Source organism: Balaenoptera physalus (genome assembly GCF_965194825.1).
Source record: "Balaenoptera physalus genome assembly, chromosome: 16".
Classification (NCBI taxonomy): Eukaryota; Metazoa; Chordata; class Mammalia; order Artiodactyla; family Balaenopteridae; genus Balaenoptera; species Balaenoptera physalus.
In genome coordinates this window covers 68,821,695-68,849,593 of record NC_138898.1, presented here as the reverse complement: position 1 = coordinate 68,849,593, position 27,899 = coordinate 68,821,695, and the positions used below count along the sequence as shown (strand labels likewise).

The window sequence follows — 27,899 nt, the reverse complement described above, 5'->3', positions numbered from 1 at the left end:
GAGGTACAGCTAATAATGCTAGTATCTAATACCTTGTGACTGAATAGAATGTTCTCTAATGCTCTCATTGTGCTTCTTTGGCTGTCAGTTCTTGACTGCTGTTGCTAATTGAGAGGAACACAAAAAAGTGGTATGTTTCCAGTCCTATCCCATTGCACTTCACCCCATCTGGTCACCTACTCTAGCTACTTTAATTTTGTTTCCATAGGATTGGAGGATTTACATCTGGATGAGAGAATAATGCAATTTCTGTCTATTGTAAATACTATGTTTGCTACAATCAATCGCCAGGAAACACCCCGTTTCCATGCTCGACACTATTCTGTAACACCACTAGGAACTCGATCAGGCCTGATCCAGTGGGTGGATGGAGCCACACCCTTATTTGGTCTTTACAAACGATGGCAACAACGGGAAGCTGCCTTACAAGCACAAAAGGTTGATTAAAATTAAAATATGTGCTTTTATTTGAATGTTAATAAACAGGTATATGTATTAGTCTGTTCTCTGATATATGTGACATATTTCTAGTCTTACTGCCCTTGAGGATTTTTCCAAGTTTATAAGAGTTAAAGAAGGAGTAGACACAACTTTAAATTTGGAGTTAATCACTGTGGCATCCTATTTTGTACCCGTGAAATTTATTATGATTTAGAACAGTTTTTTAGATTTCATTTTAGCTAAGTATCTGAGTGCTTAGTGTATATGACAGGAGTAGTACTAAGTACTACAGATAAGAAGATAAATTTTTAAACAGTCACAACTTCAGGTTCCAACATCTAGACAAATAAAATGAATCTAAGTAGGGTAGGTATGGGAAGGAGCAAGAGTTTGAAAGGCTTCAAATTTTTTTAGGTAGGCATAGGAGACTACAGAACAATTACTGAGGGGGTAAATTGGAGATGGAATTAGAGAAGGGCTATTTAAATTTTTGTCTAAGGTGTTTCTGAATATCTGTTGTTAATTTTACATTGATTAAGTCATATTGGTGAAGAATGAAATACGTGCAATAAATGAGTGATAAGTTTTAAACAGAATTATATGTTACAAAGAAGAATGTAACTTGGATGTTGAGCTTGAATTGAACCTCAAGAAAATATAATAGTAGACAGAGTTTTCAATAAAGTAGTAATACCGAATTAAGAAAATGATATGTAGATTGTAAGAAAGATGCCTAGTCCAGACAACTTGGCTATTTGATGGATGAGATTTAGCTAGCTAAGTAGAGAGTTCCGCTGAAAAACCAGTTTTTAAAATACTGCTTTATATTCAAGGTAATCTTTATCCTTAAACAAAGTTGATCTTTTCTTTAAAAAAATTTTTTTAAAGGCCCAAGATTCCTACCAAACTCCTCAGAATCCTGGAATTGTACCCCGTCCTAGTGAACTTTATTATAGTAAAATTAGTCCTGCTTTGAAAGCAGTTGGACTTAGTCTGGATGTGTCTCGACGGGATTGGCCTCTTCATGTGATGAAGGCAGTATTAGAAGAGTTAATGGAGGCCACGCCCCCAAATCTCCTTGCTAAAGAGCTTTGGTCATCTTGCACCACCCCTGATGAATGGTGGAGAGTCACACAGGTATGTGTTTTGTTTTAGACTATCATCAGTATTATTGTTTCTTTGCCTGCTTCCTGTCTTGTCTTGTTCACCCTCCTCCTGCCTCCCTCCAGACTTGGTAGTTTGAGACCTGCATTTGAATCTTATATTACATTTATTTTTATGAGGCATGGCCATGACTGTATGAAGGCAGAATGGAGGGGATTATGGATGAAATGAAAAGGAGAATAAAAACTTTAGAAAGGGAAAAACTAGAGAGGCTGAGGAATAGTTGTTTTGTTTTTTTAAATCCTGCATTCTGGTAATGATTAAGTAGGACCGACCAGTGTCGTATGCTGCTGCTCAGTGCAGAGTTTCTGTGACCACATGCAGCATCCCTGAAGAGTGCTAGCTATTTATTTAGAAATAAGGGAGTAGGATTATGGAGGTTTGTAAATTTTAGAGAATCAAGTCCATGTTGGAAGGAAATTTGCTAATGATGCTTAACTTGCTCCCCCATCCCCTCTTCTTCAGTCTTATGCCAGATCTACTGCAGTCATGTCTATGGTCGGATACATAATTGGCCTTGGAGATAGACATCTGGATAATGTTCTCATAGATATGACGACTGGAGAGGTTGTTCACATAGATTACAATGTTTGCTTTGAAAAAGGTAAAATTAAAGTGGACTTTTTATATGAGGGTCGAATTTATTTTGGTGAAAGGACAAAAATATAATGATTTATCTTTTCAAGGAAAAAGCCTTAGAGTTCCTGAGAAAGTACCTTTTCGAATGACACAGAACATTGAAACAGCACTGGGTGTAACTGGAGTAGAAGGTGTTTTTAGGCTTTCATGTGAGCAGGTATGTGGTTTTTTTTCTCTTACACCTCTTAGTGTACTTGTTTAAATCAACAAATCCTTTGGAATGAAAAACTACATTTTAATGAGGAAACTTGTGGCAAAACTTAATTAAAAGTCTTCTGAAAACAGGTTCTACACATTATGCGGCGTGGCAGAGAGACTCTGCTGACGCTGCTAGAGGCCTTTGTGTATGACCCCCTGGTGGACTGGACAGCTGGGGGTGAGGCCGGGTTTGCTGGTGCCGTCTATGGTGGAGGGGGCCAGCAGGCCGAGAGCAAGCAGAGCAAGAGAGAGATGGAACGAGAGATCACTCGCAGCCTTTTTTCTTCGAGAGTAGCTGAAATTAAGGTGAGGCCAATGATAATAATTCATCATCATCTTTTGGTTAATAGTTAACGTGTCCAGGACTTCCCTGGTGGCACAGTGGTTAAGGCTCTGCCCTCCCAATGCAGGGGGCCCAGGTTCGACCCCTGGTCCGGGAACTAGATCCCACATGCATGCCGCAACTAAGGAGCCCGCCTGCCACAACTAAGACCTGATGCAACCAAATTAAAAAAAAAAAAAGTAGTTAACATGTCCAGGGAATTCCCTGGCAGTGCAGTGGTTAGGACTCGGCGCTTTCACTGCCGGGGCCTAGGTTCCAGCCCTGGTCGGGGAACTAAGATCCCGCAAGTTGTGTGGCACAGCCAAAAAAAAAAAATTAACATGTCCATAAAAAAGTTGAGTGAAACTTTTTCTTTTTTTTTTTTTTTAATTAATTAATTAATTTATTTTTGGCTGCATTGGGTCTTCGTTGCTGTGCATGGGCTTTCTCTAGTTGCGGCGAACAGGGCTACTCTTCGTTGCGGTGCGTGGGCTTCTCATTATGGTGGCTTCTCTTGTTGCAGAGCACGGGCTCTAGGCACATGGGCTTCAGTAGTTGTGGCACATGGACTCAGTAGTTGTGGCGCACGGGCTTAGTTGCTCCGTGGCATGTGGGATCTTCCCAGACCAGGGCTCGAACCTGTGTCCCCTGCATTGGCAGGCGGATTCTTAACCACTGTGCCCCCAGGGAAGTCCAAGAGTGAAACTTTTTCTAAAAATTGGTTTTATACGACTGTAGTGTATAATACTGAAATGGCAGCAAAGTAAGGCGCAGTTTGCTGTGATCTTTCACTAAGAAATGCTCCCATGCAAAGACACACAGTCACTCTCATACATGGGAGGTGGGTTAATGATTTGAAAAAATTATACCTTTTTTAATAGACTGAAAAGTGTTTACCAATGACGATTTTAAGTGTTCTTTACTTGGATAGCCTCCCTCCTTCTTGATTTTAGTATCGTGGTAGCCAGTGATGCTCATCTTGTTTTGTGTGGCCTGGTGGTAACTGCATGTTATTGTGGAATTGAGTCTTCATTTATGGCTGTTTGAATTGACCACATTAGTTATCTTTGTAAAAATATGGCTGATGCCATCACACACACACACCCCGGCTTTGTTGAGATTTAAGTAGAGTAACATGTTCAGAATGTCCTTCTAACATGATCCTTCTGACAGACATCATCATATCTCACAGTCGACCCTATATAAGAATCTTCCTAATAATGTTTTTTTACAGGTGAACTGGTTTAAGAATAGGGACGAGATGCTGGTTGTACTTCCCAAGCTGGACAGCAGTTTAGATGAATACCTGAGCTTGCAAGAGCAACTAACAGATGTGGAAAAACTGCAGGGCAAACTGTTGGAAGAAATAGAGTTTCTAGAAGGAGCTGAAGGAGTGGATCATCCTTCTCATACTCTGCAACACAGGTTTAAAACAAATGTTGAACTCTTATTTCTAAAGACATGCCATTAAGGATAATTTTCGTATTTTTGTGTAAACATTGTCAACTTGAATTAGAATTATTGCAGCAACTTAGATAAATAAAGCTCTCCCAAGAACTGCAGTTTCAAAGTGTTAATAAAGCAGAATTCAGTTAAATTTTCTGCTTTATTATATTTAATTTAAATGTTTGAGTAACTATGGGAGATGGTGGACATGGGGGTTAGAACACTGAACTTGGATTCAGAAAACCTGGGGTTTGGTTTTCTCTCTACAGTTTGTATCTGAATCCTTATTCATTTGTACAGTGGATCTTGTCTACTTGGCTGAGTTTTTTTGAGCTTAAACTAAAAGTGATCTAAGTGAATGAACCTTGCACAGAGCGGCTGCCCAGCTCAGTGAAGGGTGGTTAAATGTACAAGTGCCAAACACTGCCGGAGACGCTGAGATAACGAAGACCTATCAAGTCTCAGTCTTCCATACTTCAAATAACTCGTAACCCTGGCAAATGTGGTAGAATTTTATTTAAAATGTTGTGAGTGTAGTTAGGGAACTCTGTAGGGTCAGGAAAAACCAGAGAAGGAAAGGACATTTGAGCAGTGCCCTCAAGATTGAAAAGGAGCTTACCAGCCAGTCCAAGTATAAGCAAAATGTACTTTCAGGGTGATGAAAAGTACACAGAAGAAAGAAGAGCAATCAAAAATTTTTCCTTCCATTAGGTATTCTGAACACACTCAACTACAGACTCAGCAAAGAGCTGTTCAGGAAGCAATCCAGGTGAAGCTGAATGAATTTGAACAGTGGATAACACATTATCAGGCTGCATTCAGTAATTTAGAAGCAACACAGCTGGCAAGTTTGCTTCAGGAGATAAGCACACAAATGGACCTTGGTATGGGTTGACTTATTTTAGATATACATGTGAGCATGTGGGTTTTGTTGTTGTTGTGTTCATGTGTGGAGTTCTGGTTTGTACTCCCTTTCAGTGACTGCTGATTTGAAATGGTTTCATTGTGATCAATAATTATCTTTTACCCAAAGGTCCTCCAAGCTACGTGCCAGCAACAGCCTTTCTGCAGAATGCTGGCCAGGCCCACTTGATTAGCCAGTGTGAACAGCTGGAGGGGGAAGTCGGTACCCTCCTGCAGCAGAGGCGCTCGGTGCTGCGAGGCTGTCTGGAGCAGCTGCATCACTACGCAACCGTAGCTCTGCAGTATCCAAAGGCTATATTTCAGAAACATCGAATTGAGCAATGGAAAACCTGGATGGAAGAGCTCATCTGTAACACTACAGTAGAGCGCTGTCAGGAACTCTACAGGAAGTAAGTTTGATCACTCTCAATTTTCTTTACTTCTCATTGGGACTAGAAGCAAAGTTGTGTTCATGTTTTTAATTGCATAGTATTTTATTTTTCTGAAAGAAATGGTTGATGGAATTTGAATGGAGTCACTTTTCTCTTGGTTTTAAGAGGGTTTGAGCTCATGTTTTCCTTTAAAAGACAGTATTTTTCCTAATTGATTAAAATGTATCCCAGTGTAAGCATGGTTGGATCAGGGTAAAGAGAGCTGAATTCAAATACTGATTCTATCGCTCACTAACAAGTTACCTTAGGAAGTTACTTTCGCTTTCGAGACCCTTTCTGTAAAATGGAAATAATGATTTCTACTCTTCAAGGTTTGAAGATCAAATGCAGTATTCCATATTGTCTTTTTTCGTATTTTGTAAGGCGTGAACTTTCTTTACAAGCACCTCTTTCTCTGTTTACAGATACGAAGTGCAGTATGCGCCCCAGCCACCCCCAACAGTGTGTCAGTTCATCACTGCCACTGAGATGACCCTGCAGCGGTACGCAACAGACATAAACAGCCGTCTAATTAGACAGGTGGAACGCTTGAAACAGGAAGCTGTCACCGTACCTGTTTGTGAAGATCAGTTGAAAGAAATTGAACGTTGTATCAAAGTTTTCCTTCACGAGAATGGAGAGGAAGGATCTTTGAGTCTAGCAAGTGTTATTATTTCTGCCCTTTGTACCCTCACAAGGTGAGTTAGCTGACCACATAATGAGACCATTTCATTGTCTTGCGAACATTGATGCTTATGGAGAGTTCATGTGTCTTTTGTTTGATCCCAAACTTAAGATATCCTTTTTCTTTCATTAGTCTTGCTCGGTGTAAGACTGCTTTATTTCCTTTCAGATTTTGAGGTATCCCATTTATGTGTGTTTAGCTAAGTCAGTTTCACTGTACAAATATTTATCTCATTTTTTAGGCGTAACCTAATGATGGAAGGTGCAGCTTCGAGTGCTGGAGAGCAGCTGGTTGATCTGACTTCTCGGGATGGAGCCTGGTTCTTGGAGGAGCTCTGCAGTATGAGTGGAAATGTCACATGCCTTGTTCAGTTACTGAAGCAGTGTCACCTAGTGCCACAAGACTTAGACATTCCTAACCCCATGGAAGCATCTGAGGCAGTTCACTTAGCTAATGGTGTATACACCTCACTTCAGGTGAGTACTTCTAAATTAGCTTAAATTTTAGAAGTTTGTTTTAGGTATTGAACGTTTTATTTCTCATCTCTGGGTCCAAAAAGTGATTTGACTTCCTCCCTTTTAATGCTGCTTTCTCTAAACTCAGAAAGCATTAAAATATGTTTCTCACATATTTATAGGAATTAAATTCAAATTTCCGGCAAATCATATTTCCAGAAGCACTGAGATGTTTAATGAAAGGAGAATACACCTTAGAAAGTATGCTTCATGAACTGGACAGTCTTATTGAGCAGACAACTGATGGTGTTCCTCTGCAGACTCTAGTTGAATCTCTTCAAGCCTATTTAAGAAATGCAGCTATGGGACTTGAGGAAGAAACACATGCTCATTACATCGATGTTGCCAGGCAAGTGAATGCTAAGCTGTGTTCTCTTTTCTTGTGAAAGAGATGGGTAGCCAGATAAAAGTTTTCTGAGTTCTTATTTTACTGTAAGCTTACTTTTAATTTTCAGAGCAGATATATATATATAAGCATTTATAAGTAATGTCTTTTTAAAAAAAACCTTTTATTTGGGGGAATTCCCTGGTGATCCAGTTGTTAGGACTCTGCGCTTTCAGTGCTGAGGGCACGGGTTCAATCCCTGGTTGGGAGCTAAGACCCTGCGAGCCTTGAGGCATGGCCAAAACAAACAAAAAACAAAAAACCCTTTTATTTGGAAATAATTACAGACTCATAGGAAGTTGTGTTAAAAAAAAAAGTGTGCAGGGAGGTCTTGTGTACCCTCATTCCTCCTTCAGTGTAGCATCTTGCATACCTGTGGCACAGTAGCAACACCGTGAAATTAGCATCGGTACAGCCCACAGAGCTTACTCAGATTTCACCAGTTACACATGCACTTGTTTGTGTGTCTGTGTGTGTAGTTTTATCACATACATATATGTATTATTTTAGGGCTGTAGTTTCACCATACATGTGCACACACACAAAGTAGAGTGTGGTATTTTTTTTTTTTTTTTTTTTTGAGTGTGGTATTTTTTAAGCCAGCCCTTGGAACTCCATGGAAACATCTGGAGTATACACCTCATTTCAGATGAACACTTTTAAGTTAGCTTAAGTTTTATAAGTTTGTTTTAGGTATTGAACATTGTATTTCTCGACTCTTAAAATCTAGGGTAACAATTTGACTTTGGAACCTGTAGAGGTTGGGCAGTTTCTCCAGCACTGTACCCAAAGCTAAGCCCTACCCTTTGTGCTTCATGACTCAAGACCTCTTTCTTTGGCATTCTGATGTCCAGTTCCCTTCAGAAGGTATAATTGAGAGAGTAGAAATGAATTGACCCACCATACTTCCTCCCATGGGAAAATTCCAAGATACAAGAAAGTGGAGAGAATAGTGTATAATGAACCTCCATTTTACCAACTTCAGTAATTATCTGTACCTGGTTAATCTCTCTCTCTTTTTTTTTGCACCTGTTTAATCTTCTTTAAATTGTACTGCTCCAGTTATTTTGAAGCAAATACCTTTTCATTCTTAAACTGCAGGAAGTATATATCTAAAATGTAAACTTATTTTTCTTAATTTATGGTGCCCTTATTTCACCAAAAAAGGTAACAACTCCTTAATGTTTTCTTTTATGTTGCATTCAAAATTTTCCTATTTTCTTGTTTCTTTGTAGTTGTTTTACCATAAAATTTAAAAAATAACTGTAATCAGTATAGCATAAACATAAATGTCAGCTAAATAGTGATTTAGATTGTTTGCACAAGAGCTTTATCATAAAATTTCTAACATTATTTTAAAACTTAGATGCTAAATCTATACACTTTTCTTCCGCACAAAATTTTAGCCCTTATTTTCCCTTAATATCTAGTCTAGATTCCCTTTACTGTCAAATGGAGGAATGTTTACTTCCATGTATGCATTGGGTTACAGACTTCATGTTTGATTCTGTTACAGCCTGTGTGTATCTTGTGTTAGAGAAACTTTTTGGTAATCTCAAGGAAAACTTTACACCATTATGCAGCTCTTTTTCCATTAGAAATTTCTCGGGTAGCCTAAATTTTAAATTCTCTTAATAATTCCTAATAGTTTTATAGCTATTTATGTGTGTGTGATAAAGTTGAAAATCTAGTTAACATTAGTTTTACTGATAGTAGTCATAGGTACTGGGAATTGTATTTTTGCTTTTTTATATAAAATGTTTAGAATAGTGCTTTGATACGTAAACACTATGCAAGTTCTTAATTTAATGATAATGTGAAAGGCAAATTTCTGAAGACCTACCTTCAAACTGTGCATTATTCGAAACTCAGCATGCCAAAACTGATAGGTATTTCCATTTACTGTTTGTAGCTGGCTCTGCCATGTGACAGTAGTGTGAACATACTTGACAACTTTTGCTAGGTCCACCAGCTTTAGAATTGTGTGATTCTCGACGTTTTTAAAAAAATATTGGCATTTTATATTATTTTACATTCTGTGTATAAAGTGAGACTGTAATATTTTATATAGTTCTTTTTAAAATGTGATAGTTCAAATTTGCATAAAATTTACTCACATTAATGATGGCTAATAACACTCCTTCCTTCATACAGAGACTTTTTCCCTAGACTCCACACACTAGCTGTAAGACTTGTTGATCTTACGTTTTCCCCAAAATTTAATACTCTTCAGCAAGGGTTTTAACTCCCTTTTCTTTTCCTCTAGAATACTTCACGCTCAATATGGTGAATTAATCCAACCAAGAAATGGTTCAGTTGATGAAACACCAAAAATGTCAGCTGGCCAGATGCTTTTGGTAGCATTTGATGGCATGTTTGCCCAAGTTGAGACTGCTTTTGGCTTATTAGTTGAAAAGGTAAATATTGACCTGGTTTTATGAATAATGCAAGTGTAGGAAAGTAGTTGTTCAGTGTGTGGAGAAGTGAACTTGCTTTTCTTTCATTTACATAGCTAAATAAGATGGAAATTCCTATAGCTTGGCGAAAGATTGACATTATAAGGGAAGCCAGGAGCACCCAAGTCAATTTTTTTGATGATGATAATCACCGACAGGTGCTAGAAGAGATTTTCTTTCTAAAACGACTACAGACAATTAAGGAGTTCTTCAGGCTCTGTGGTACCTTTTCTAAAACTTTGTCAGGTAATATTTCACTCTTAAACAAACTGGGTTTAGTTGTGTAGTACTTTGGAGGGGGACAGGATAGAGTAGGCTTAATTTAATTGTAAATTAAATTAAAATACTAAGTTCACGCAATCTTCAAGTTTTTAAATAAGCAGCATTATTACCTTATTTTAGTGTTGCATGAAATACTGAAAGAAAAATTTCCTTTTTTAGGATCAAGTTCACTTGAAGATCCGAGTACTGTAAATGGGCCTGTACAGATTGTCAATGTGAAAACCCTTTTTAGAAACTCTTGTTTCAGTGAAGACCAGATGGCCAAACCGATAAAAGCATTCACAGCTGACTTTGTGCGGCAGCTCCTGATTGGACTCCCGAACCAAGCCTTGGGCCTCACGCTGTGCAGCTTTATCAGTGCTCTAGGGGTAGACATTATTGCTCAAGTGGAGGCAAAGGATTTTGGTGCTGAAAGCAAAGTTTCAGTTGATGATCTGTGTAAAAAAGCAGTGGAGCACAACATCCAGATCGGGAAGTTCTCTCAGCTGGTCATGAACAGGGCGACCGTGCTGGCGAGCTCCTACGACACTGCCTGGAAGAAGCACGACTTGGTGCGCAGGCTGGAGACCAGCATCTCCTCCTGTAAGACAAGCCTACAGCGCGTTCAGCTGCATATCGCCATGTTTCAAGTTAGTATTTCTCTTTATAAAGGGGTTTTTCCTCAATGTAGGAATTTGAAAAACTGGGGGAATTAATACAGAACAGTATAAAGAAGAGAAAATTTTAAACTTCCTGAATTGTGCCAGCCCAGATCAAACACCGAAATGCTTTAGCATTTCGGTGCTGTCTTTCCAATTATTCCTTGTTTCTCTTTTACGTAGTTGAGATCATTTTGTGTTCATGGTTTGTGTCCTTTGAATTAGTTTCCATCAGAGTTGTATGGTTAGTGTTATCATTAAGTACTACTTGTAAATGTAATTTCTAACAGTTGAATTTATTCATTAGGTGGATATGCCTTCTGTACTGTCTAACATAATTATTTCTAAAGTGACTTCTGTTTCCCTGATTCTCTAAGCTCTGTGCATACATTGGTCGTCACTTGGGAACTGTTTTTTAGAAGCCTGTTTTTGTCCTTGTTTGTTTAGAGGCAGTATGACAGGCTTTGGGGGAGTGAGATGGATTTGGATTCAGGTATATGAACTTAAGTTTAACTTCCCTTAAGGTCTGATTTCCTTACTTGTAGAATGGGGACAGTATCTCTCTATAAAATGTTGATGACTATGCGGGTTAAAAATGATGATTTGTGTAAGACACTAAGCACAGTATAAATTATAGCTATTTTTCTTCTTTATTTCAAATATAGGCTTCAATATTGTCAGTAGCTTCAGACAAGTTGTAACTCGTGGAGTAATATTGGGGGACTACATCATCCTGGGATCTGTTTTGGCACAAACACTGGTTACTTTGTATCATTTATATTGAAGCTACTTCCCAAGAGTGGAATTGGTGGGGCATGGAACCAGTGTATTTCCTTCTCTTTGCAGTTTTATCATTAGCTGTTTTCTTACCTCATAAGAAAAGTAATTTATTCAAATTCCGAAGTTGCATTTATTATATATTAACAGTCCTTCTAGCACATTGGGATTTTTTGGTATTTATTTTACTTCTAAAAAATACAATGTTGAAAAGTTTTATTATTTAATACATTTTAGAGTTTATTCCCTTAAAAAATTGACAACTATATGGAAAACATTATCAAAATCCTTCCAGTTTTGTTCATCTGAACACATTTTAAGCTGTAAGCACAATGTAACTTTTAAATTTTAACCCAAATGTCCCTTGGGCCTTCTGGGGCCACCTTACAGCATACAGGATGGCTTGATCCTCTGTCAGTAGTTACCTATGCCTTTCTGTCGCTTGTAGGTTCTCTGGAGAATTCTTTCTTCTGTGACTGCTGCCATTGCTTCTTTCAGTTACTTGCTTAATTCCGTGCTGGGGGACTCTTCCCCTACCATGCCTGTTCCAACCTCTTAACTGGAGATTATATTTTAGGGGGATTGTGTAGCAGATTTTTACTTAGACTAGGAAACATCTTCAAAATTACTATTTAAATCTTGCATATCAGTGATCCAAGAAATTTATCAGCCATTCTCTACCTCAGGAAATTTTCCACCTGGTTGATTCTTTTATTGTGTTTCTGTTATTCTTCCCTGCTCACCCCACCTTGCTGCAGCTGGGTTTTTTCCCTCTTCCCCCAGTCCTAAATCACACCTCCCCTCCCTTGTTTATCTAAAGGCCTTTTTCCTGCTTATTTTATTACATTTCTTTTTCTTTGAACAGTGGCAGCATGAAGATCTCCTTATCAACAGACCACAAGCCATGTCGGTCACTCCTCCCCCTCGTTCTGCCATCTTAACCAGCATGAAAAAGAAACTCCATACTCTGAGCCAGATTGAAACTTCAATTGCAGCAGTTCAGGTGTGTTTTGTCGGGTCCTCCTTCTGGCACGTCTTACTTTTAGAAATGACCTCCACTGTGGTGAAGTGTTAGTGCTCTGTTCTTCAGTCTGTCCTTGGCTTCTAAGCCACAGGAACATAATACCTTTTCACTTTTATTTTTAATTTATATCTCTTTTTCTTACCCTCCAAAGTAACTGAATCTTAGCAGTATATTTTGAACCAAGAATAGAGACATACTAAATATTTCAAGTTTTTAATGAATTTGATATTACCATGCTTTTACACATTAAGGGGACCTTGGTAATGGGAAAAATTTGAATACCAAATTTGTTTTCTGAAATGTATATAAAGCAGTTATACTTGGCTTATTATTAATATCCAAGAAGCGTAGGCATTTCTTACTTCTATTGTGCAGTTAGTTAATGGAATTTTGTGATGTCAAAGGCAGCAGAACATTTTTCCAAACCATTTTTATTGACTATTTTTTGGTCATTTCAGCAAAATATTTAATCTCGCTTTCCTTTTTTAAATAAGAGAAACTGGTTTGATGATGGCTTTATGTATCTCTCTATAGTGAGTATTCCTATATCTCATACACTCAGTAGTAACTGACATATTTCTGTTCTTTTTATAGATTAATATTAGTATAAAATCAAGTATAATCACTTTTATAATATTTTTAAATTTTTTTATAAAACTTTTCTGGAGCTCACTTCTTTGAGGATTGAAATACCTTTTCTCTACAGCATGTTAGTCCTAGTTTTCAATTTAGGAGAATGAACTCATGCCCTTTCTGATTTTAGAGTGTATATGTGTGAGAGAAAGAAATAGGGGAGGGAGGGGAGAGCGAGAGCGAGAGAGAGCCTATGAATGTGAATTCCTCCACTCAAAACGTTGAATAAATAATGAAGCAACTTTGTTATATGAAATCTTCCTCGTCATGATAACCTGGCTGTATTTTTACCATTATTCATAAATTTTTGCATTTGTGGGAATCTGATTTTCATCTTTCACAATCAAAAGTATAAATGGATTTTCTTGTAGATAGCACATATAGTGCAGTGGTGTAGCAGGTGTTTTGTTTTAAGGACTATTTTATTTAAAAATGAAAATGAAACTTCTTTCTGCAAATTTTAAGACGATAAACTGAAAGCCAATCCTTACCTATCCGAAACATGTTAGCCTTAAATATTCAGCGTGAAATCAAGATTAATTCCAAAAGGTGACAGTTTGTTAAAGATGTTTTCTAATTTACTTATGCCCCATCCTACTTCTTTTGAATCTCTTGTATTTATATAAAATGCTCAACAGACAGGAAGTGAAGAGTGTCGTTTTCACTGAGATTCTGCTGGCTTTTATAGGAGAAACTGGCAGCACTTGAAGCAAGTATTGAACAGCGACTCAAGTGGGCAGGTGGTGCCAACCCTGCACTGACACCTGTACTACAAGATTTTGAAGCAACAATAGCTGAAAGAAGAAATCTTGTCCTTAAAGAGAGCCAAAGAGCAAGTCAGGTATAGGCACTCATGTGCGCCATTTTGTTTTCTGTTACAGGGTTATATAACTGATTGGAAGTTACATGTGGGATAATTAGGAGTAGCTTGAGAGCCACCGTCTAGTTCACAGCACTGGGAAGAAGGACTGATAGGCCTTGAGGGAGAAAGAGGGGGCGTCCTTAGGCTGAGCTCACAGCCAGTTATTTCCCTAGACCCTTATTACCTCCCAGTTAAATATAAGGTGGATCCAGCCTCCTGGAAAATAAAGAGTTTAATTCCATATTTATCTAGGATTTTCTTTATATGCAACTATAAAGATTTGAATGTTATTTTTTCCACATGGCAATAAAATGTCTTAGGACCTTGGGTACTGCCAAGAGGTTGTGGATTAACTTTGTTGTGATTGGGAGCAAAAAACAAACAAACAGAAACTACTATGTACTTTTTAATCAGGTGCAAAATTGGACTAATATGATTCCCATATACCCATTACCAAAATTTAATAATTATCAACTTAAGTCCTACTTTATTTTCTCTATACTTCCTACTCCTCCTTCACATCCCATATTTAAGGAAATCCCAAATATTATATCATTTTATCTGTAAGTATTTCAATAGGTATCTATAAAAATGAGAACTATTGGGACTTCCCTGGTGGCGCAGTGGTTAAGAATCTGCCTGCCAGTGCAGGGGACATGGGTTTGAGCCCTGGTCCGGGAAGATCCCACATGCTGCGGAGCAACTAAGTCCATGCGCCACAACTACTGAGCCTATGCTCTAGAGCCCGTGAGCCACAACTACTGAAGCCTGCACGCCTAGAACCAGCCCGTGCTCCACAACAAGAGAAGCCACTGCAATGAGAAGCCCGTGCACCGCAACGAAGAGTAGCCCCCGCTCACCGCAGCTAGAGAAAGCCCATACTCAGCAACGAAGACCCAACGCAGCCAAAAATAAATAAATTTATTTTTTTAAAAAAATGAGAACTATTTAGGAACATAGTCACAATACTATTATTGTACCTTTAAAGATGTGCTTAATATTGTCAAATATCCAGTTAGTGTTTTCTGATCTTTATGGTAAAGTTAGGCAGGAGTAGAAACAGAAGGCGAACATTTCAGATTGGAATTCAGACACAGCACGAACAAATTGCAGCTGAATATGATAACAGTTTTATTATGGAGTAAAATTTCTGTTAAAAAAACATCGTGCAGAAGATAATATTTACCTAATTGTACTTAGGTGCTTTTGGCCATCTCAGTCTTAACAGCATCAACCAAAAAATGTTCATTTAGGGCTTCCCTGGTGGTGCAGTGGTTGAGAGTCTGCCTGCCAATGCAGCGGACACGGGTTCGAGCCCTGGTCTGGGAAGATCCCACATGCCGCGGAGCAACTGGGCCCTTGAGCCACAACTGCTGAGCCTGCGCGTCTGGAGCCTGTGCTCCCAACAGGAGAGGCCACGATAGTGAGAGGCCCGCGCACCGCGATGAAGAGTGGCCCCCGCTCACCACAACTAGAGAAAGCCCTCGCACAGAAACGAAGACCCAACACAGCCAAAAATAAATAAATAAATAAGTAAATTAAAAAAAAAAAAATGTTCATTAATTTAGCTTTTATAAGGAGTAGGTCTGTTTCCCACAAGAGTCATACATTCATACATTTTCAGGACCTGGTCCTGAATTCTGGAAATCAATAGGTCGTATTTTTTTGTTTCATTAATTGCAAATTTTTTCCTCATTGTGATGGTTCCACTCTTCTTTTTCATCTTCACAGGTCACTTTCCTCTGCAGCAATATCATTCATTTTGAAAGTTTACGAACTAGAACTGCAGAAGCCTTAAACCTGGATGCCTCATTATTTGAACTAATCAAACGGTGTCAGCAAATGTGTTCATTTGCATCACAGTTTAACAGTTCGGTCTCTGAGTTAGAGCTTCGTTTATTACAGAGAGTGGTAAGTCTTGAATCTTGGTGGGACTGAAGAGATTGGGTGATTAAAATCAATTTAATACATTCACTCACTAGTTTACATTTATTGAGCATGTACTGTATATGAGATGTTATGAGGGATACCGTGATGATTAAATCTTGCTTTTAGCCCCCAAGGAACTGATTTACACAAATAATACACTGAATGAAGAAGTGAAAAGAACTCTCAGTTACAACTGGAAGTACTGTGGAGGTTCGGAGGGGAGGAGAAAGACAGTGTGTAGCAAATGACTTAGATGCACTGAAAGTAGGGTAGCAGACAGAGGGCTAGTGGAAGATGAATGCTGGATTATCAAGTTGATAAATTCGGCATTTGTACTTTGTGGGAAGGCTTTAGACTATGTCTTAGGAGACTCTGGTTTCATTTTAAAGAGTGATTTACGGTGGGTTTAGGTTCCTGGATATGGATCACCTTTGTTATTCCAGATACATTTTCTTAGGTTTTAAACTTTAAACATTTATGCCCTGTATGATTATGCAGAAAAGGTAAAAATCTTAGTCTGTATTTTATAGATTGTTTAAATTATCGTCAAGTACTGTTTTGTAGATAATTAATTCATGACTCAGCAACTGAGGTTCTCTGTGTCGAGGCTTGAGTTGCGAATGTCTTTTGAGATGATGATGAAGAAAAGAACCTTATATTATTCTGGCTGATACTTAAAATCAAACAAATGCTTATTCTATTTAGGACACGAGTCTTGAACATCCTATTGGCAGCTCTGAATGGCTTTTGTCAGCACACAAACAACTGACCCAGGATATGTCTACTCAGAGAGCAATTCAGACAGAGAAAGAGCAACAGATAGAAACGGTCTGTGAAACAATTCAGAATTTGGTTGATAATATAAAGACTGTGCTCACTGGTCATAACCGGCAGCTTGGAGACGTCAAACATCTCCTGAAAGCAATGGCCAAGGTAAGACTAATACCGTTGACACATAATTACTCCCCCCTTTTATAAAATTACGAACAGTTTTATTTATGAGAAAAAACCCTAATTTCTCTCAGGTCATATTTCCAGTTTGTTTGTCACTGAGTTAATTTGTATTTTCATCAACTATTTTTTTTTAAGCAGGTAATAAGTATAAATAGTATTCTGATTTTGTTCACAAGAAACCGGGGCTTAGAGAAATTGATTTATCCAAAGTCATATAATTTATAGTAGAGCTGAAACTTGAGCCTAGTCTCACAGGGTATTTAGATTTCCGACCTCTCTTCCGCCTCCCTGCCCAAACTTGTATAGCTTGCTTCCAAAATAAATGAAATATCTTCCCTCCAGTATCGTACAGAATCTAGACAGTAAGGAAACTGAATCCCCAGAAAAGGCTGCATTACTTCATCATCACAAAACAGTAAATCATTTACTTTTTGGATTTTTTTTTTTTTTGCCCACATCACGTGGCTTTCGGGATCTCCACCAGGGGTCGAACCCGTGCCCCCTGCAGTGGAAGTGTGTAGTCCTAACCACTGGACCGCCAAGGCATTCCCTGGATTTGTTTTTAATTGGAGTTTTTATTTGTGCTGGAAACAAGATTCCTGTAGAAAAGGAGTTAAATTGTAATAAGCATATTATAAACACATTGGTATTTGAAAAACACTTATTACCTGTTATCCAAAAGGTGATGGTCTTAAGAGTAATTACTGAAGCAAATACCGTTTTTCTTGATCATTTACATACTGATTCTAGGATGAAGAAGCTGCTCTGGCAGATGGTGAAGATGTTCCCTATGAGAACAGTGTTAGGCAGTTCTTGGGTGAATATAAATCATGGCAAGACAACATTCAGACAGTGCTGTTTACATTAGTCCAAGCTATGGGTCAGGTTCGAAGTCAAGAACATGTTGAAATGCTCCAGGAAATAACTCCCACCTTGAAAGAACTGAAAACACAAAGTCAGAGGTAAGAATGCCTTCCGGCCTGAATTTAAAATATAAGCAAAACATCTGGTAGAGTAAGTTTTGTTTATTTAATTCATTTAATTTTTTTTCAGTTTTGTTCATATTTATAAGTAGCTATTTGCTAAAGCATTTCATACATGAGCCATTTTATTTTATATTTCAGTGTCTATAATAATTTAGTGAGTTTTGCATCACCCTTAGTCACCGATGCAACAAATGAATGTTCGAGTCCAACGTCATCTGCTACTTATCAGCCATCCTTTGCTGCAGGTAAGACTCCCCTACTTCAGAAGAACCTGAATCTTGACCTGTTAATAATCTACACATAGATGCTAAGATGTTTAATGAGTGTCTAATATGTTTCTAGTCATCACCTTTTTAAAGGGTTTCCCTAATGAACCTATTTACAAAACAAATTGAGTCACAGATGTAGAGAGGGGGAGAGCGGGAGGAAGGGTAAATTGGGAGATTGGGATAGACATATACATAATACTGTATACAAAATAGATAACTAATGGGGACCTACTGTATAGCACAGGGAACGCTACTCAGTACTCCGTAATGACCTATATGGGAATAGAATCTAAAAAAGAGTGGATATATGTATATGTGTAACTGATTCACTTTGCTGTACAACAGAAACTAACACAACATTATAAATAACTATACTCCAATTTAAAAAAATTAATTATTTTAAAATAAATAAATAAAATGTTTCCCTAAACTCTTGCCATATCTCAAACTGAACAAATTCTGGCTTAATTTTAAAAGTACTTATTGTTAGAGAGTAAAAATACCATGTGTTCAGATACTCTCTAAATAATTTATTTTATGATTATAAAATATATTCTGTTAGGAAAATACAGAAAAATAATTAATAGGAAAATCTATAGTTCCATTACAATTAGAGGTAAAACCACTATGTATTTGTTGAATTCTCTATATGCATGCACACACATATACAAGTTGGATCATTCTGTGAATGCAACTTTTGTTGCCTTTTCCCACTTAATATTAAATTGATAATTTCCCTATCATTAAGTAATCTTTTAAAAAATGACTTAATGGCAAGATTTAATGTGCCATTCTATGACTTTACCGTATTAATTGTTGGACAGTTAAGATATTTGTAGTTTTTTAATGCCACAACAAACTTGTGAGCATCATTGTACAAATTTATATCTGAATATCTAGCTGTTTAAGCTGTATTTTTAGGAGGAGAGTTTTTATTTTAAGGGATAAGGACTTTAAGGTTGTAAAATCACATCTGGTATCAGGGCTGTCCATTTGTAGGTGATGATTGAGAGAGCACTGCCCTGCTCCTTCATTTTCTGTGTACATGTAAATTGAGCTACCAACTCTCTCTCTGTAGCAGTCCGGAGCAACACTGGCCAGAAGACTCAGCCTGATGTCATGTCACAGAATGCTAGAAAGCTGGTTCAGAAAAATCTAGCTACATCAGCAGATACTCCACCAAGCACTGTTCCAGGAACTGGCAAGAGTGTTGCTTGTAGTCCTAAAAAGGCTGTCAGAGACCCTAAAACTGGAAAAGGTAATTAGTCAGAATAAGGATACCTTAAATATTAATACCAAGTGGTGGTTTGACTTACACGTTTCCATTGCTTCATAGCTGTGCAGGAGAGAAACTCATATGCAGTGAGCGTGTGGAAGAGAGTGAAAGCCAAGTTAGAGGGCCGAGATGTTGATCCGAATAGGAGGATGTCAGTTGCTGAACAGGTGACCATTTTTTTAAACTTGAGCTACACATTTTAATGCTGCTGAAACAGTATAGGTTTAAAGATCCTCTCACCCCTATCCTTTGGTGATATATCAAGAAATAAGGAACTTAAATCGATTTTATAGGCTTCAGAAGATTTTGAGTGACACAGTTCTAGGATTGTCAAATATTCAGCATTTGACTCTGACTCTACCCTATTAGCACTTTCCTTTCTTCCCAGTTCTCTTTTAACAAAAATTTGGGGTGTGGCTTGACCCTCTCTCCTCCAACAGAAGACAGTTAATTTGCATTTTAGAGAGGGCTGTGTGAAGGTTTTGAATGAAATGAGGATGACATTTTGGGTGTCATAGTATGTATAAATAAGTAGTATCTATAAAGTGTTCTTGGGTGTCAGTTTGTCTGAAGTTATTACTCTGAAATTTTATCATTAGTCTTTCTAAAATTGTATATATAAATTCAAGAATGAATTCTTTTCCCTATAGCTGTTTATTTTGAAAAGTTTCAAACATATAGAAATATAGGAATGCTCATATACTCTTTACCTAGAATTGGTAGACCAATTGTTGATGCTTTCTTAACGTTTGCCTTATCTTTCTGTGTATGTGTGTTCATACACACAGATATTCAGAACCACATTTGAGAGTTAGTTGCAGACATTGTAACACTTCATGCCTAAATACTTTGTCTCCTAACCAAAACATTTTAATAATATATAGCTATGATATAATTATGTAATTATCAACTCAGGAAACTTAACATTGATGTTAACATTGACTTCTATCCAACATTGAGTCCATATTCAGATTTCTCCAGTTATCTTCAAATGTCCTTTATTACTTAGCCCGCCTCGCCTTAACCACCAACCCAACTCCCCCAGCCAACTCATACAAGATTTAGTCAAGGCTTATCTTGAATTTCATATACTTGTTCTACTTTTAGTCTCCTTTAATGTCTAGAACAGTTCCCTGAGCTTTTTCTTTCTTTTCTTTTATGACACTTATATTTTTGATGTGTCCAGACTACTTGGTTTGCAGAATGTGTCTCAGTTTGCATTTGTCTGATATTTTCTTCATAATTAGATTCAGAATCAACATTTTTCGCAAGAATACTTTGCCAATGATGTGTTCTTAGAATCTTACATCAAGGGGCATGTGTCTGTTTGTGTTATCTTTGTTGTTAAGTTAGATCACTTGGTCAAGGGTAGTGTTCTCCTGAATTCTCCATTACACATATGCCTTTTCTTCTGTGGGGTAAAAATTTGAGACTTGTGAATGTCCTATTTTTTAATGGTTTGGCATCCACAATTCAAATTTAATATCAGCAAGGAAAGTTTTTTTTTTTTTTTTTTTAAACACTGTTACATCTCTGTATAGGATCTAAGCTTAAGCTCTTCTTGGTTAAGACTCATTCTTTAGAGAGAGTTTGTCAAGTTTGTCAAAAACCATGGACGGTGTTCTGGATCCATGGGTATCCTTACTTCAGAAACTTCTTGGTAGGTTAATGGGTTGTGTGCTTTCATGACTGTGCATCTTAGGTCTCTGTCCATCTTTTTAAAGAATGCTTGGCTATTGTGCTTTTTATTCTGATAGTTATTAGATTTTATATGAAAAAGTTAAGGGGCTCACAGGAGTGGGGTAAGTATAGAGTTCTTTGCATACAACTTTTGGTGTAGGTTACAATTCAGCAGCCTTATATTGCGCATTTACGATATAATTGGACCCTGATGGGTGCTCTGGATAGAGATAACGATTATATCTCTTACTATAAAAGAAAATTTTGCTGAGTCAGAATCAACAGATATGGGGACTTCCCTGGCAGTCCAGTGGTTAAGGCTCTGTGCTTCCACTGCAGGGGCTGTGGGTTCGATCCCTGGTTGGGGAACTAAGATCCCACATGCCGCACAGTGCGGCCCCACCAAAAAAAAAAAAAAAAAGAAGAATCAATAGATATTTGCTGAGTACCAAACTGTTTCAGAATCTGCTGGGCACTTTTTAATACACCTAAGCATTTGCCCAGTGAATTCACATGTTTAATCCCAAGGGCACCTGTGGGGTCAATGGCACTCTCTCTTCATCTAAGGATTCATAAGGCTCAAAGGGGATTGTGACTTTCCCAAGACACACATTTGTAAGTTATGGAATTATGAAGGAAGCTCAGATTACTTAACTTCTCTTCCCACCATGACAACTACACATCTTTGGGTAATTAGTTTGGGAACTTACTCCTAAACAGTTCATATAACTCATATATGAGCCATGTTCTTTCAAGTTTTAAATGGCTTTAATTCTATCCTGCCTATTTTTACAGGTTGACTATGTCATTAAGGAAGCAACTAATCTAGATAACTTGGCTCAGCTGTATGAAGGTTGGACAGCCTGGGTATGAATGGCAAGACAGTAGATGAGTCTGGTTAAGCGAGGTCAGACATCCACCAGAATCAACTCAGCCTCAGGCATCCAAAGCCACACCACAGTCGGTGGTGATGCAACTGGGGGCTTATTCTGAGGAAACCTAGGAAATCTCGGTGCGCTAGGAAGTGAATCCTGCAGGACAGCTGCACTCAGGGATACTCCCAACACCATGGCCTGCAACCCCAGGGTCAAGGGTGAAAGAAAGAAAGCTCACCGCCTGAACACGGAGATTGTCTTTCTGCCACAGAACAGCTGCAAACGTGTCAGGAGGTTAGCTGCAGAAAGAAATCGGGATGCCGCGGAGCACAGAGTGATTTGGAACTCCATTCCACCTGACCCTGTGTGCACAATCCAGGAAAAATCAAACCCCGCTCAGAAACAGAGAAAACTGGGGCCGCGACACAGCCAAGGAAGATTTGATGCGTTCAGATTCTTGCGTAACACTTGTTGCTTGGCAACAGTACTGGTTGGGTTGACCAGTAAGTACAAAAAGGCTATGCGATATGAATTTCAGAAATGGACTGAAGAAGGAGAGCTATGTAACAGATAACACTACATTGGAAGAACTTCTGAAATGAAGGGAAAAAAACCCACCCCATCCTCCTCCTCCCCAACCCTCACCATCTGCCCATCCCCCTTTACTTGATCTAGTAGATTAGCCAGCCATCTTTCACATTCACTTTTATTTCAATCCTTATATTTCATATTCTTCCATCTCAGTGCTGTTAACAACTTAATATTTGGAGTGATAAACAAATTTTTCCAAAACCACCAATAACATGGAAAATGCAAGGATTGTTTAAAGGTCTGGTGATCACATACAAAATGTAATTCTGATTATTTAAGTCATTTCTGTGATTCTATCATGTACAGTTTCTAGAATTGTCACTGTGCATTCAAAAGTAATGAATCTAACAGACATTTGATTTAATGTACACTCCCCTTCGCTTATAGTGTACATTTTTGGGAGGTCATTCAAATTTTCCCTCTTCTGTGATTGCTATAGTTTCTTTCATAGAGAGTAGCTAATCCAATGTAATCTTTTACCTTTTTAAAAACCAGGATAGAGTACCTATTAGAGTTTTACATTGTTGATGACAGATTAACAATAAAGTGATGTTCTGGTGGAGGTAGAGTGAAATGTTTTTTTAATTCAGTTTTCTCATTTGATACTTTTAATTTACAATTTACAAGATGTAAATTAAAAGTGCTTTAGTTTACCTGGCATTTTAGGACATATACATGAAACATCAGCAAAAGTGAGAACCACCAACATCTTTTATTAAATTCAGTTATTAATGTGTGAAGTACTTTACTTTTTCCACAATTTTAAGTTTCCTGTTCAGTAGTGAATTCATGATCAGGGTTTCCTTAAATTTAGCATTGCATTTCAGTACTGACTGACTGTGTAAGCTCAATAGTTGATCCAAAATACAGACTAGAGTAGGATTCCTAAAATCACATATCAACACAAAGTAGAACATGATTAAAATCTTGAGTACGTTTTTCCTGCATTTTAGAGATTAGCACTGTGATCACTTTCTAGTTGCCAGTCTTCACAGACAAACTTGAAAGGTATTAAGGAAAAATTCCACATAGCTCTGGCCTTTCCTGTATTCTCGTTGCCACGTTAATATATAATCTTTAAATACTCATGGGAGAATGCATTTCAGTATCAGTGCTCTTTTAATACTTTGACAGGTATTACAAGAAAGGTGGTATCTTTGAATACCCCCATGTGTCTAATAGCAAGTTAAGGAACCTAGTGCATCAAATTTTATTTTCTTCATTCATCTTGAACCTTATTTTCACAATCAAAACAACCTATCTGGAATAATAATGCCATATTGTGTTTTGCACACTGCTTTATTTCCTAGAGGCTATTGCACTCATCACTTGATTACCTCTACTCTCTCTCAAGATTAAAGTCTTTCAACAACATTCTTTGTCACAAGGAAAAACTTTTATCACAGTGATAAAACCAGTTCACACTAGTTTGTCCCTATAGGTAGTATTCAGAAATTGCTTCTTCTTTGGTAAAGAAGAGAAATGAAATAGGTTAATTTTATTGCCTGTGAATTTCAGGCTTCAGAGGTACCTGGCACCTTATCCTAGCGAAAATAAAACAGCTTTACATAAAAAACATGTGTCTCTGCTAAATTATCCATCACTTTTACTTTAAAATGGTCCCTCAGAGAATAGTGTGGCATATACATGTTTGGTTGTAGGGCAGATAGGAATAACTGGTGACTTCAAAGCTTGCTCTTCACTGCACTCTGGACAGCAAGACCCCCAGTCTGTACAGTTTGGCTTCTTCTGGGCAGTCATTTGGCAAGTAGCCTTATCATTTTGACCTGTTGTAAGAGAACTCAACAGTCAGATTTAATCAGAGGTAGAAGACCTTGGTGATATAGCAGATTGAGAAGACAAGGCTATATTTTGGTGATTATCTTGTAAAATAATGTAAAGTTCAGAGTGCTGTGGTTATGAAGTCATGCATTTTTGATTATACAAAAACACCTGTGGAAAACCAGGGGTCTGCTCCTCTCTTTCTGTCCCTCCCTCCCTCTCACCCTCTCCCTCCCCTTCCCCTTCCTCTTGCTCTCTCTCCCTCCCCCCCCCCCCACGCCCTTCCCCTGTCTCTCTTGTGCTCTCTCTCTCTTTTTCTCTCTCTAAGATTCAGGGGGTACACAATAACTTATGACCCTTGGAAATTGAAGTTTATCTTAAGTGTTTTGCTGTCTTTAATTTTCTAGAATTGCCTGAGTTTTAGTTGATTTATTTGTAAAGCTGTGGAGGCTTAGTAGTTTATGGTGCTGTCTGTATTTCTCTCTTACTCCGTTTCTTTGGTGTGTCTTGCAGTATTTCATTATTTCTGGTCATGAATTCTTCACATAGTTTGCTAGATGATTATTAAGATTCTTTTGTGTCTGACACTTGTGAGTTGTTTGAGATATGTGAGGTTTCTGTGTGAGAACTGAGAATCAAGCTCTTGATCTGCTTCCCTAAATTGCTTTCTTAGAGCCCAAACCCCAGGTTCAGGGTGAGGGTTTATAATACAAAGAAAAACTTCCATCACTTCTGCCCTTAACACTTGCCTCTATTACCTAAACTTAGTATGTAGTGTTCTTTATATTGTCCAGTGTTTGATGTTATCTGCATTGTTTTTGTTTTTAACTGTGGTGGTTCTGATGTGTGAAATTTAAGGAAAGAGCCATTAAAAAATTCCAAGCAGGGCAATGCAAGTGCAGCCAAATATTAGAGTTGATGTGCAATCTTAGGTCCTTTTAAATTTGGGGTGATATAGGCAGTACTTTGAATTGAAAAGTCTTCCTGGCCTATTTTCCTCCACATATTTGTGATTACTCTGGGGGCTTACTTGTTTTGGCAGTACTAAAATCAAAGAAGCTGGTTCTTCTTTTCTCCCAATTCTTTTCATATTAAAGAAAGCATCTACAATTAGCCTTGTTAGCTTCTGTTCGTATACATCAAAAATCAGCGAACGCTTTTCTGTTAGCACATTTAAGTACCTTTGTTTTACATAAAACCAGATAAATATGAAAACCAATGACCTTCCATTCTGTATCTTGAGATTGTAAAATGCCAGTAATTTAGAGCTAGGACTTTCCCCCTCCCCTTAAATCTAGGAGGTAGACTATGTTAATGTAAGGGTCATTTAAAGAAGTGACAGATTTTTTCATTATTTGGGTTGTATTAGAAATATTCCTCCTATGGGGAAGAGCTAGCATTATAAATTTTCCAAACACTGGGGAAGGAAATTCACTGTATTATGAACCTGGAAGGGTTTATTGCACTTTTCCTGCTTTTTTTTTATGCCTGGGTAAGAGTATCACCATCTCTTATTTACAAAAGGGCAAATGGACTCCAACTGAGAGAAGCTTTATAGGTTCAAGAGTTAGTTGTACAACATGAACCATTCAGTCTCTTGTTTTCCATGGGAATTTGGGCTTACTAGGCAAGCTGTTTGTTGCGCTAATGCAAAAGTGTCATACAATTAGCTCGACTTTTGAAGATGATAAACTTAAGGAATTGAATGTTGTTCTGAAATGCAGACTTGCAGAATGTTTTTATGTCTTTCGAAGCAGGCTTTTTTTTTTTTTTTTGACCAAGTTTCAGCTCCTGTTTGAAGTTCCTGTGTCAATTATTTTTTGGTTTAAATTTTCCTTATATTTCCACCTGTGATGTCAATGGCAACATCACACTTCACTTGTTAATTTACTTTACCCTTATTATGTAGAGTAAATTGAGTTGAACTGAATCTTCCTTGTTCTAGTAACATTGTATAAATAGAGTGGCTTCTCTGTACAAAAGGTTGTAATGCCTCCTGATGGTTATAATTTTGTGATTGTATTTAAGATTAAAAGTTGAATAAATCACACCAGCTTCCTGAAAGTGTTCATAATGCAACTTTTGGAAAACAAAAATACATGGCCTACTTTGTGCATATTTGCATTAACGTGGCAAAGATTGTATGAAATACCTGTTTTTCAAAAAATAAAGTCTTAAAAGACGTAGCATTTAAGCTCTGAATTTGTTGAAGTAGGTTCCAGAAAACTTAATTTTGGAATATGGGGAGCTTTTTTTTTAAGCTAATTACTAATACCTACAAAAGTTTAAAAACTTGATTCTAAAAAATGTATTTTATACTCAGTGTTCTAATAGTATTTTTGAATAGCAGTAGAAATTTTACTTCAATGGGAAAGTTCTTAGTATTAAGGCACAATTTATTAAGCTTAATTTTGTATTTCTTTAAAAACTCCTGTAGAATATTATTGACATGTATATTCCCTGGTGTATGAAAGCTCTGAAGGAAAACAATGTCCAGCGTGTTTTAATATCTGGAAATCAGATTGCATTTGTTGCTGCTAGATTATGTTAGGATTTATGTTAACTGTTCAGTCACCTGATGTATTTCAAAAGTTCACATCCTGCCTTTGTAATACCAAAAAAAAAAAAAGCTCCAAAGGAAGCTACACTAAGCGTGGGTGTTTTGTTTTGTTTTGTTTTAAATAATTAGGGCAATTGGAAGCTTAGTTAAGGAACTTATAGAAGTGCTCCTAGGCTGTTAAGTTGCAAATCATTCTGGGCAAATGTTCCTTGAGTAACAAATACTCTACACGGAGAACCCATGCTACTTGGAAGCCGATTCTTCAGGTTTTTTTCACCTACCTCAATTTCACAAGCTGGTGTTGAAAAGTCTTTCTTCTGAAGTTGTACATAGGGAACTTGGGCGAAAACCAGGCACATTCTGTAGCAAAAACTGATTTCCCAAAGTACACGTGGCGGTTTTTAAAGTCTAATAACCCCACACCCTGTCCTTTGGAAGAGGGCGTTGCTGAGCCTGTGTCGAGATCTCGCGCTCAGCGCTCTCCGTACATTCACTCACTGTGGCTGCCGACTGGGACCTTTTGATTTCCTTTGGAACAGGTAGCGGAGGGCCTGCTCCTCAGAGTTCATAACTTTCAAATCTCCCAAAATGGGCTGTCCAACTGGCTGCATTTTACCTACATAACCTGTTTTTCCCCAACATTCCCAGAAGTGGCAGTTTATTGAAGAGTCCCCTTTCCTTGCAAAGGCTTTTTTTTTTACCCCCCTGAATTGTTTATACCTGATCAGATGCTTTATTTCTTTTCAAAGTTCCATGGCAAATTTCACACCTTTTTATGAACTTCACAGTGCTCCGGTCCCCCTGGTTTTCTTAGGGGCAGCATGTGTGGTCTGTAGCTGTGTTGGCTCACATTTCTTTATGTCTTCCCTGAAATCTTATGAACCTGGTAGTAATTTAAGGAATGCTTTTAAAATAAACTCGATGGCATAATATAGATGACTATAAAAGGGTAAAAGGCTGGAAGTTAAAAGCTACGGTAAGTTTCCTGAAAGAGACATCTAACCAGGTTAACATTTGGCATTATTTTGTTTGTATTGAGTAATGAAAATGTTAACGCATTTTGAAATCCTGGAGAGAAATATGTGGAATTGTCTCACATAGTTCATCTAATTCTTAAATTGCAATAAATTCCACTCGTATGAGAGGGTTTACATCTTTCCTTAGCATGACCTTAGTAAGAAAGGATCTGTCAAAAC

The 27,899-nt window shown here is 37.7% G+C and overlaps 1 protein-coding gene and 1 long non-coding RNA gene across 6 annotated transcripts in view; one reads left to right on the top strand and one right to left on the bottom strand.

Annotated features, from left to right (window-relative positions):
* SMG1 (SMG1 nonsense mediated mRNA decay associated PI3K related kinase) overlaps nt 1-26,329 on the top strand; it is a 96,138-nt gene extending 69,809 nt beyond the window's left edge. For all 5 annotated transcript variants that reach the window (XM_082432543.1, XM_082432540.1, XM_082432539.1 and 2 more), the window contains 23 exons: nt 209-438; nt 1,330-1,578; nt 2,071-2,209; nt 2,292-2,401; nt 2,530-2,748; nt 3,999-4,189; nt 4,922-5,094; nt 5,244-5,523; nt 5,970-6,242; nt 6,471-6,705; nt 6,867-7,093; nt 9,396-9,546; nt 9,642-9,831; nt 10,027-10,496; nt 12,148-12,285; nt 13,628-13,780; nt 15,533-15,712; nt 16,436-16,663; nt 17,435-17,646; nt 17,809-17,915; nt 19,018-19,197; nt 19,276-19,382; nt 21,691-26,329. In XM_082432543.1, coding sequence (XP_082288669.1) covers nt 209-438; nt 1,330-1,578; nt 2,071-2,209; nt 2,292-2,401; nt 2,530-2,748; nt 3,999-4,189; nt 4,922-5,094; nt 5,244-5,523; nt 5,970-6,242; nt 6,471-6,705; nt 6,867-7,093; nt 9,396-9,546; nt 9,642-9,831; nt 10,027-10,496; nt 12,148-12,285; nt 13,628-13,780; nt 15,533-15,712; nt 16,436-16,663; nt 17,435-17,646; nt 17,809-17,915; nt 19,018-19,197; nt 19,276-19,382; nt 21,691-21,768 — 4,520 coding nt within the window. In that variant the 3' untranslated portion in view covers nt 21,769-26,329. The remainder of the gene's footprint in view (nt 1-208; nt 439-1,329; nt 1,579-2,070; nt 2,210-2,291; nt 2,402-2,529; nt 2,749-3,998; nt 4,190-4,921; nt 5,095-5,243; nt 5,524-5,969; nt 6,243-6,470; nt 6,706-6,866; nt 7,094-9,395; nt 9,547-9,641; nt 9,832-10,026; nt 10,497-12,147; nt 12,286-13,627; nt 13,781-15,532; nt 15,713-16,435; nt 16,664-17,434; nt 17,647-17,808; nt 17,916-19,017; nt 19,198-19,275; nt 19,383-21,690) is intronic.
* The window catches only part of LOC309646348, a 400,408-nt gene that overhangs the window by 80,303 nt on the left and 292,206 nt on the right, over nt 1-27,899 (bottom strand). The window lies entirely within an intron of this gene.